Raw genomic sequence first — 11,364 nt, 5'->3', positions numbered from 1 at the left:
GATGTCGACCCACTTGGGACGAAGAGGCTGTGACGCAGAACACCGTGCGTATCTCGTCGCCCCCGGCAACCGGGCAGGTGCATTTCCACGCATGGAATCTGGTATCGGTTCTCTCGCCGTGTCCCTCGGACCAGGATGAGACGTTTGTCTTCCCGCTTGAGCTCATGTTGTCCATCAAGCACAACATTACGCGTTGGCCTAACTGGCTGCCTCATTCTCGTCAGAGCGCGCACAAACTGACACTGGAATTATGACATCATATCCAAAAATGCGGTAACATTACAAAACAGCTAAAAAAAAAAAAGGCTCCAATGAGATCACCGTGCTGTGTGGGAGGTTACAGGGCGAGCAAATCAAGCGCCCCCCTTTTTTTTTTTTTTTTTTCACCCCCACCCCCGTGTGCTCATTTTAAACAAACATGGCGTCGTTGGCGCCGCTTCTTATTTGCAGCAAATTTCACTTCAACTACACTCCTATTCGGTACTATACCACCTCTAAAAAAGTACTCCCTTTTTTTTTTTCAAAATGGGCGTCGTCGTCACGTGGTGACATTGCTGGTTTCACGAGCAGAGGAGCATGTTCGGCAGCGCGCACACACGGAGTACTTACAAGCAGACACAGCGAATGGACGCATTTTGGTGTAAAAAGTAAAGATAAAGGTGAAGTTATAACACTCAAACACCCTCAGGAAGAGCTAGCTAGTTAGTGGCTAACATCCATCCACAGTGTTTTAGCTACTTCTAAATCACTAATCCTGGCCTCCATGGCGACAAATAAAGTACGTTTCTTACAAGTAGCATTATCACTGGAGGAGGAGGAATAGCTAAACATGCTTCACTACACACCGTAGGAGGATACAATAGCTCACCGGTGTCACAATGTAAACAAATGCCATGGGTGGATCTACACCTGACATCCACTGTAATGATACCAAGTACAATAGTCGATACTACTATGATTACATTGATATTTTTTAGCGTCACAAAATCTTTTTTCCTTTTTTTGAAATTCATGTTGTGTTTATAAAGTCAGTAAATACGTCCCCGGACACATGAGGACTTTGAATATGACCAATGTATGATCCTGTAACCACTTGGTATCGGATCGATGCTGTCGGAGGCAGATATTTACATATATCCGAATTTAAGTGTTACTTCTTTTTATTTCATTGTCATATTACAAAGCAGCTAGTGTTTCTCTTCCAAATGTGGTCTTTTGGTTGTCTGCAAAACTGTGTGCTTAACCTTGAAGTGAGGAATGTTAGAGAGAGCGATAATAAGCATTTGTTTTGGCTAGAGAGACATGACTGCCAGGGGGGGAAGAGAGACTTAAGAGGAGAGGGGTTTTGGTCGAGGGGGGACAGACCATCTTGGCGGCGTGATAGAATGTTCTATACTGGACTGGTCTAAATGTATATATACAGGTAAAAGCCAGTAAATTAGAATATTTTGAAAAACGTGATTTATTTCAGTAATTGCATTCAAAAGGTGTAACTTGTACATTATATTTATTCATTGCACACAGACTGATGCATTCAAATGTTTATTTCATTTAATTTTGATGATTTGAAGTGGCAACAAATGAAAATCCAAAATTCCGTGTGTCACAAAATTAGAATATTACTTAAGGCTAATACAAAAAAGGGATTTTTAGAAATGTTGGCCAACTGAAAAGTATGAAAATGAAAAATATGAGCATGTACAATACTCAATACTTGGTTGGAGCTCCTTTTGCCTCAATTACTGCGTTAATGCGGCGTGGCATGGAGTCGATGAGTTTCTGGCACTGCTCAGGTGTTATGAGAGCCCAGGTTGCTCTGATAGTGGCCTTCAACTCTTCTGCGTTTTTGGGTCTGGCATTCTGCATCTTCCTTTTCACAATACCCCACAGATTTTCTATGGGGCTAAGGTCAGGGGAGTTGGCGGGCCAATATAGAACAGAAATACCATGGTCCGTAAACCAGGCACGGGTAGATTTTGCGCTGTGTGCAGGCGCCAAGTCCTGTTGGAACTTGAAATCTCCATCTCCATAGAGCAGGTCAGCAGCAGGAAGCATGAAGTGCTCTAAAACTTGCTGGTAGACTGCTGCGTTGACCCTGGATCTCAGGAAACAGAGTGGACCGACACCAGCAGATGACATGGCACCCCAAACCATCACCCAACCATGCAAATTTTGCATTTCCTTTGGAAATCGAGGTCCCAGAGTCTGGAGGAAGACAGGAGAGGCACAGGATCCACGTTGCCTGAAGTCTAGTGTAAAGTTTCCACCATCAGTGATGGTTTTTTTTTTTTTTTTTTTTCAAGAAAAAGTTCCGTTGTTGAACTTTTCCCCCACCTAAGTCATTGTTCCTTCCTCAAATTGGATGAAATGTCCTCACGGCATGTTGTCGTACATTAAATATGTTCCTGCAGGCTCACCAACCTTCGCGCCACAGGCACCGGGAGGAGCAGCGCTTCGTGGACCAGTACGGCCAGCCCGTCAGCACGCAGGGGGAGGGCCGAAGGGGGCGGAGCCACCGCCGGCGACGCGTGGAACACAGCAGGACCCCCTCGGAGAGACACTGGGAGGCCCTGAGGGCCATGGGACTGATGGAGGCCGAGGAGAGCCGGGCGGGGGCCTACAACGGCGGGTAGGTGAGGGGGTCGTGCAGGTCGCCGCGGTTTGAAACAGAAAAGGTTGGGGGAAAAAACGATCCATCTAGGAATTAGTCTTATCTCAAATTCTGGCAAATTCAACCAATACCTGCCTGGCAACTTTGTCCAATGTCCGTCCCTCCCCCACACATTTTACTTATGCATTGTCTGTCAACCCATCCATCCATCCTAAGCAGGGAAGCCCAGACTTTCCTCTCCCCAGACACTTCGTCCAGCTCCTCCCGGGGGATCCCGAGGCGTTCCCAGGCCAGCCGGGAGACATAGTCTACCCAACAGGTCCTGGGTCTTCCCCATGGCCTCCTACCGGTCGTGCCCCTAGGGAGGTGTTCGGGTGGCATCCTGACCAGATGCCCGAACCACCTCATCTGGCTCCTCTCCATGTGGAGGAGCAGCGGCTTTACTTTGAACTCCCCCCGGATGACAGAGCTTCTCACCCTAACTCTAAGGGAGAGACCCGGCACCCGGCGGAGGAAACTCATTTGGGTCGCTTGTACCCGTGATCTTGTCCTTTCGGTCATAACCCAAAGCTCATGACCATAGGTGAGGATGGGAACGTAGATCGACCGCTAAATTGAGAGCTTTGCCTTACGGCTCAGCTCCTTCTTCACCACAACGGATCGATACAGCGTCCGCATTACTGAAGACGCCACACCGATCCGCCTGTCGATCTCACCATCCACTCTTCCCTCACTCGTGAACAAGACTCCTAGGTACTTGAACTCCTCCGCCCTCTGTCAACCGTCTTATCCAAACTCATTCCTTCCCCAGACCAAGCAGGAACAACAACATGTAAAACTTGTTATTGCCCTAGGGAGGCGTTCAAGTGGCATCCTGACCAGATGCCCGAACCACCTCATCTGGCTCCTCTCCATGTGGAGGAGCAGCGGCTTTACTTTGAGCTCCTCCCGGATGGCAGAGCTTCTCACCCTATCTCTAAGGGAGAGACCCGGCACCCGGCGGAGGAAACTCATTTGGGCCGCTTGTACTCGTGATCTTGTCCTTTCGGTCAAAACCCAAAGCTCATGACCATAGGTGAGGATGGGAACGTAGACCGACCGGTAAATCGAGAGCTTTGCCTTCCGGCTCAGCTCCTTCTTCACCACAACGGATCGATACAGCGTCCGCATTACTGAAGACGCCGCACCGATCCGCCTGTCGAACTCACCATCCACTCTTCCTTCACTCGTAAACAAGACTCCGAGGTACTTGAACTCCTCCGCCCTCTGTCAACCGTCTTATCCAAACTCCTTCCTTCCCCAGACCAAACAGGAACAACAACATGTAAAACTTGTTATTGCCCATCTTCCCGCGTAGCCCAGACCCACTTCTGCTTTCGTTCTCCAGCGCTAAGCCTTCTGGGTAATGTAAAATATAAACATTTAGCAACACACTAGCACCGGGACTTCCTAGTTTACATATACTTATTCACTTGGGTAAGGCATTTAAGAACATATCTTCATTTGCAACGCTGACCTAGCATTGACATGTTGGAGATGTTGAAGTTTGATGAAAATCTCTCGTCGTCTGTCATTCACCAACAAGGGTTACCTAAGCTCTATGTGGCGCTCTACAGTTCTCACGGCCGTAAATGGGTTGGAACCTAAATGAATGTCCACCATTGGCCTCAGATTTGGAGGTGCTGATCCTCATCCCAGCAGCTTCACACTCGGCTGCAAACCGTTGAAGGTCCCGGCCTGACAAAGCCAACAAGACCTCGTCATCTGCAAAAAGCAGAGAAGCGATCCTCTGGCCACCAAACTGGAAACCCTCCACACCCTGACTTCACATATAAGGTCAAGATCTAGACATAGATAGTTAGGCAGGTACCGTCGGCCAATATTGTAGTCCCTTGTAGATATTTTCATACTAACAAGCCCCTCATCACCAAGAGCACAGAGAAACCGCATAGCACCGCTTGGTGCCCTCGCGAATATTCATGATGCAACATGAAGACCATGAACTTGTGGACTTTTGAGAGCAGTTGATGCTGCTAACCAGTGGCTGTCGTCCTTCCAGACACTTTTATGACAACTCAGCGTCCAATGTATACGCCGCCAACAACGCCCTGGTGTCACCTGATGTCTATTCCACCAATGGCTACCTGTCCAGGGATCCCACCAGCCATGGTTCCAACTACCTGCCTAGTGTCTCCTACAGTTTGGACCACCTGGACCGTCTGGACAGACAGGTGAGCGACTGATGCCATCACAGTTTTTCCTGTTATCATTTCAAAGTTGTGTTTGGTCAGGTTCCAGAAATGTCAGCGTATCAGCCCAACTCAGAGAGCTGTCTGCTCGGATGCTGCAACTCAGAGGAATCGGAGGAGCACAAGAGTTATTCCAAGCAGGTAGTGCTTCTCATTCCAGAACATGGATTTCACAGAGCGGCTTGTAAACAAATGTTTTTCCTTCCAGTCTTACCGGCCCCAATGGCGTCCCCTGGGGTACCTTCCCCTCAGCGAGCTGGACAGCGGCCTGGGATGCGGCCCAGACAGCCCGCAACACCGCGTGGCGCTCTCCGAAGCCGAGACGGACGCCATGTCATCGCTACCCGGCAACACCGCCTCTTCACAAGGCTCCTCCTCCTCCTCCGAGTCGCTCATCTCCTCGGAACCCAGCGACTCGGGCTTCCACAGCGTCAGCACCGGCGAGCACAGGTGTTTCCATAAGATCCAAAGAAACGCTTACTACCTGCGCTCGGGTCACTCCCCCCGGGAGCAGAGGGGACGCTGGGATCTGGAGTCCATCCCTGAGACTACGCCAATGAGCCAGGCCGGAGCGCCGCAGTCGTCCCGCTGCACGGTGGGCAACAGCACTACTACCACGGTGCACTTCCACCGAGCTGAGAGGAGTCCCACTCTGCCTCGTACCCACTCGCCACCTTCGCCCTCTTCTGGTGAGTAAACCGTTCATGGAGGTCCATTGTGTCTGTTTGTTGGCATTACACTACTTTTTGTCCATTTTCTTTGGTGGTTCCAAGCGCTTCAGCTTCAGTTCCAATTCCCAATGGTTCGAATCATTCCAAAAAAAAACATGCCAAATTGAACCAAACCTTACCAATCCTGTTCCTCAAAGCTGGTTATGAAGACCCAGTGGTTCTTTTTGTCCGACCAGAAGCAGCTGACGACTTTTGTCTGCACCCAGGTTGCCGCACAGAGCCCTGCCAGCGCCGGGCGCTATGGTTGGAGCAGCGTCAAGGAAGAGGGGGTGGTACTATCGAGGCACCAGGAAGAAGTCGAACACTAATGGATCTGAGTGAGGTCCAACAGCATCGCCGGGCCAGCCACCCTGTAGACATGGAAGTGAACACTGCGAGGAAGCAGGTCCATAGCAACCAACCACGTCCAGCCAGCAGCACACCGGATCCTAGGAGCCGGGCCAGTTATCCCACAAGTTGTCCGCCTTCTGTTCACCTCAGCATAGAAACATTGACTGGTCACCAAAACACAACCAGGGCCTTGCAGAGCGGGGGCTGCAGCAGGCAGGAAGATCTGAGGAGTCACGGGTTGCTTCCTCGCGTGCCATCAGACTGGCGTGGTTTTCAGACTCTGGGAAATCAAGCCAGCATCCAAAAAGGTTCTTCTGGCCCTTTTTACAGCACACTAGGGGCACATATTAGCCCCCGCTCTCCCCTCTCCCCACGCTCCCGACAGTCCAATCAGAAGTCAGTGAGGAACCAGCTGCTCCGCGCCCGAGCTTACCGGCTGGCACGGGAGAGAAGCGAAGTCACCACGGACGAGGAGATGCGGGGTGACACTGGGAGACCAGGGGACCACGAAGGGGAGGACGGGCCGTGGGCCGGCAGGTACTGGAACCGCACCGAGAGGAGACGTCACCTGGCATTGTCGCGGCAACACCGAGAGCGTCGTTGGGGTGAGGAGGCAGCAAGCGTAGGTCAGGGGTCGCTGTCTTCCCAGATGGTTCTGGAACTGAGTCACAGGAAGCAGAACCGGCTGAGGAACAGCAAGCTACTCGATGACTGGATCACGGTGGAGGAGCTCCTGACTCACGGGACCAGAGTAGAGGCCGACAACCAACTCTGTCCCAGTCCTCTGCTATCGGTCACTACCGTCTGAGGGTTTGTGGTCCTCTTCAGTACCAAAAGGTCCAGTTGGTTCACCAGTTGGCTTCTTTGTTGTTTTTTTGGAAGCAAATCAAGTACAGTTTTAGAATCAAGCAATACACCTTTTGGGGACCACCCATGTTCTTTAAGGAGCTGTAGAACCAAAAGTTGACATTTAAAGAGGCCTTTAGCGCTGATAAGTCTGCAATGCTGGAGGTTTACTTTGGCCTGAGGTTTCTAAACATGACAAGGTTCCGTTCACATCGGAGTGTGACAAACATCTAAGCTTCTCCCAAGTTGTTCGGGCTACAAGGACCAGACCGGGAAAGCTGAACATCTTAGAACACTTCGAAACCAAGCCAGACTGACCCTGCAGCAGCACCTGAGAACACCTTCAGGTCTCCTTTCTTACACAGAGTTCTCAGCACCAATCCAGTCCCAAGCATGCTAAGTAAGACAAGCGTTCAGGCTGAAATGTGCTCTTGCATCAAGTAAACGCTAGGGGGCAGCGTTTTTTTCCCTCTCGTAGACCGTATTAGCTTCCTGTGGGTAGGAGTTGTGAACAATGGCCACTGAAGCCACATCACCGTTGTTGTCGGAGCTAAAACTAATGTCAACGAGTCGAGGCAGAGGACGGGCGGGAAGGAGAGGCCTGTGTACTAAAAAATCTGACCAATCACAGCTCTTCGGTCTTGGCGTGTACTAGATGTTTTGGGAGGGGCACGTAAAAGAACCTGTGTGAAGTCGTTGCTAATACGCTGACATTCCTTTCACTCTCGGGTAAACGGTTGCAAAATTAGCTCAAAAAGCTAGCACACAAACATGCTAACGGTTAGCATGTGTCGTATACCAAGTTATATGGCTGTAAGGTGTACGGCTGTGTAATTACAGTAAAAAAATGTAAAGTTAGCTATTAAGTTAGCATTATAATGTTAGCATGCTAGCATGCTAACATTAGCATGCGGACAGTTAACAAGTGTCACATGCCCAGTTATTTGACTCTCGGGCAAACGGCTGCAAAATTAGCTCAAAAAGCTAGCGCTTGAATGTTAGCATGCTAGCATAGTTTTTATGTTATTACAATTTTATGATTCAGAACCAGTCCCTTTGTCAAAATCTCCCCCAACTTCATTATTTTTATGTCTAACTATTATAGTTTTATGTAATTAATATGTTGTTAACATGTTATTATTCATAACCAGCCCCCCCAACCATGACTAAATCTGCCCAAAACTTGTCACAATCATTTGTGCTGCAAGACTTTTATGTCTAGTATAGTTTTTAAATCATTGTTTTATAGTTATGTTATTAACATGTTATTAACATGTTATTAATGTGTTATTATTCATAACCAGCCCCCACCCCAACCATGTCTAAATCTGCCCAAACTTGTCACAATCATTTGTGCTGCAAGACTTTTATGTCTATTATACTTTTTTAAATCATTGTTTTATAGTTATGTTATTAACTTGTTATTAACATGTTTATTAACATGTTATTAACATGTTATTAATGTGTTATTATTCATAACCAGCCCCCCCACCATGTCTAAATCCCCCCAAAACGTGTCACAATCATTTGTGCTGCAAGACTTTTATGTCTATTATAGTTTTTAAATCATTATTTTATAGGTGTTATGTTATTAACATGTTATTAACGTGTTATTATTCATAACCAGCCCCCCCACCCCCAACCATGTCTAAATCTGCCCAAAACGTGTCACAATCGTTTATGCTGCAAGACTTTTGTGTCTATTATAGTTTTTAAATCATTGTTTTATAATTGTTATGTTATTAATATGTTATTAACCTGTTATTAACATATTATTCATAACCAGCCCCCCACCATGTCTAAATCCCCCCAAAACTTGTCACAATCATTTGTGCTGCAAGACTTTTATGTCTATTATAGTTTTTAAATCATTGTTTTATAGTTGTTATGTTATTAACATGTTATTAACGCGTTATTATTCATAACCAGCCCCCCCACCCCCAACCATGTCTAAATCTGCCCAAAACGTGTCACAATCGTTTATGCTGCAAGACTTTTGTGTCTATTATAGTTTTTAAATCATTGTTTTATAATTGTTATGTTATTAATATGTTATTAACCTGTTATTAACATATTATTCATAACCAGCCCCCCACCATGTCTAAATCTCCCCAAACTTGTCACAATCATTAGTGCTCCAAGACTTTTATGTCTATTATAGTTTTTAAATCTTTGTTTTATAGTTGTTATGTTATTAACATGTTATTAACGTGTTATTATTCATAACCAGCCCCCCCCAACCATGTCTAAATCTGCCCAAAACATGTCACAATCTTTTATGCTGCAAGACTTTTGTGTCTATTATAGTTTTTAAATCATTGTTTTATAGTTGCTATGTTATTAACATGTTATTAACCTGTTATTAACATATTATTCATAACCAGCCCCCCCCCACCATGTCTAAATCTCCCCAAACTTGTCACAATCATTAGTGCTCCAAGACTTTTATGTCTATTATAGTTTTTAAATCATTGTTTTATAGTTGTTATGTTATTAACATGTTATTAACATGTTATTAATGTGTTATTCATAACCAGCCCCCCCCCCCCCATGTCTAAATCTCCCAAAACATGTCACAATCATTTGGCTGCAAGACTTTTATGTCTATTATAGTTTTTAAATCTTTTGTTTTATAGTTGTTATGTTATTAACATGTTATTAATGTGTTATTATTCATAACCAGCCCCCCCCCCACCACCATGTCTAAATCTTCCCAAACTTGTCACAATCATTTGGCTGCAAGACTTTTATGTCTATTATAGTTTTTAAATCTTTTTTTTTATAGTTGTTATGTTATTAACATGTTATTAACATGTTATTAACATGTAATTAACATGTTATTATTCATAACCAGCCCCCCCAACCATGTCTAAATCTGCCCAAAACTTGTCACAATCATTTGTGCTGGAAGACTTTTATGTCTATCATAGTTTTTAAATCATTGTTTTATAGTTGTTATTAACATGTTATTAACATGTTATTAGCGTGTTATTATTCATAACCAGCCCCTCCAACCATGTCTAAATCTTGCCAAAACTTGTCAAAATAATTTGTGCTGCGAGACTTTTATGTCTATTATAGTTTTTAAATCATTGTTTTATAGTTGTTATGTTAGTAACATGTTATTAACGTGTTATTAACATGTTATTAACGGGTTATTATTCATAACCAGCCCCCCCAACCATGTCTAAATCTTGCCAAAACTTGTCACAATCATTTGTGCTGCGAGACTTTTGTCTATTATAGTTTTTAAATCATTGTTTTATAGTTGTTATGTTAGTAACATGTTATTAACGTGTTATTAACATGTTATTAACATGGTATTATTCATAACCAGCCCCTCACATGTCTAAATCTGCCCAAATTTGTCACAACCAGTTGTGCTGCAAGACTTTTATGTCTATTATACTTTTTAAATCATTGTTTTATAGTTGTTATGTTATTAACATGTTATTAACGTGTTATTATTCATAACCAGCCCCCCCAACCATGTCAAAATCTCCCCAAAACGTGTCAGAATCGTTTGTGCTGCAATACTTTTGTCTAACTATTATAGTTTTTAAATCATTGTTTTATAGTTGTTATGTTAACATGTTATTAACATGTTATTAACATGTTATTAACGTGTTATTATTCATAACCAGCCCCCCCCAACCATGTCTAAATCTGCCCAAACTTGTCACAATCATTTGTGCTGCAAGACTTTTATGTCTATTATAATTTTTTAAATCATTGTTTTATAGTTATGTTATTAACTTGTTATTAACATGTTTATTAACATGTTATTAACGTGTTATTATTCATAACCAGCCCCCCCAACCATGTCTAAATCTGCCCAAACTTGTCACAATCAGTTGTGCTGCAAGACTTTTATGTCTATTATAGTTTTTCAAATCATTGTTTTATAGTTATGTTATTAACTTGTTATTAACATGTTTATTAACATGTTATTAACATGTTATTAATGTGTTATTATTCATAACCAGCCCCCCACCATGTCTAAATCGGCCCAAACGTGTCACAATCATTTGTGCTTCAAGACTTTTATGTCTATTATAGTTTTAAATATTTGTTTTATAGTTGTTATGTTATTAACATGTTATTAACGTGTTATTATTCATAACCAGCCCCCCCCAACCATGTCTAAATCTGCCCAAACTTGTCACAATCATTTGTGCTGCAAGACTTTTATGTCTATTATAATTTTTTAAATCATTGTTTTATAGTTATGTTATTAACTTGTTATTAACATGTTTATTAACATGTTATTAACGTGTTATTATTCATAACCAGCCCCCCCCCAACCATGTCTAAATCTGCCCAAACTTGTCACAATCAGTTGTGCTGCAAGACTTTTATGTCTATTATAGTTTTTCAAATCATTGTTTTATAGTTATGTTATTAACTTGTTATTAACATGTTTATTAACATGTTATTAACATGTTATTAATGTGTTATTATTCATAACCAGCCCCCCACCATGTCTAAATCTGCCCAAACGTGTCACAATCATTTGTGCTTCAAGACTTTTATGTCTATTATAGTTTTAAATATTTGTTTTATAGTTGTTATGTTATTAACATGTTATTAACGTGTT

The 11,364-nt window shown here is 43.9% G+C and overlaps 1 protein-coding gene across 1 annotated transcript in view; it reads left to right on the top strand.

The window, feature by feature from the left end:
* LOC133614525 (uncharacterized) overlaps positions 1-7,653 on the top strand; it is a 30,028-nt gene extending 22,375 nt beyond the window's left edge. The window contains exons 2-6 of the mRNA XM_061972536.1: positions 2,412-2,629; positions 4,671-4,842; positions 4,903-5,001; positions 5,069-5,549; positions 5,798-7,653. Of these exons, the coding sequence (XP_061828520.1) occupies positions 2,412-2,629; positions 4,671-4,842; positions 4,903-5,001; positions 5,069-5,549; positions 5,798-6,729 (1,902 nt within the window). The 3' untranslated portion in view covers positions 6,730-7,653. The remainder of the gene's footprint in view (positions 1-2,411; positions 2,630-4,670; positions 4,843-4,902; positions 5,002-5,068; positions 5,550-5,797) is intronic.
* The last annotated feature ends 3,711 nt before the right edge of the window (positions 7,654-11,364 follow it).

This window comes from Nerophis lumbriciformis, linkage group LG01, assembly GCF_033978685.3.
Source record: "Nerophis lumbriciformis linkage group LG01, RoL_Nlum_v2.1, whole genome shotgun sequence".
NCBI lineage: Eukaryota > Metazoa > Chordata > Actinopteri > Syngnathiformes > Syngnathidae > Nerophis > Nerophis lumbriciformis.
This window is presented reverse-complemented; position numbering and strand designations above follow the sequence as displayed.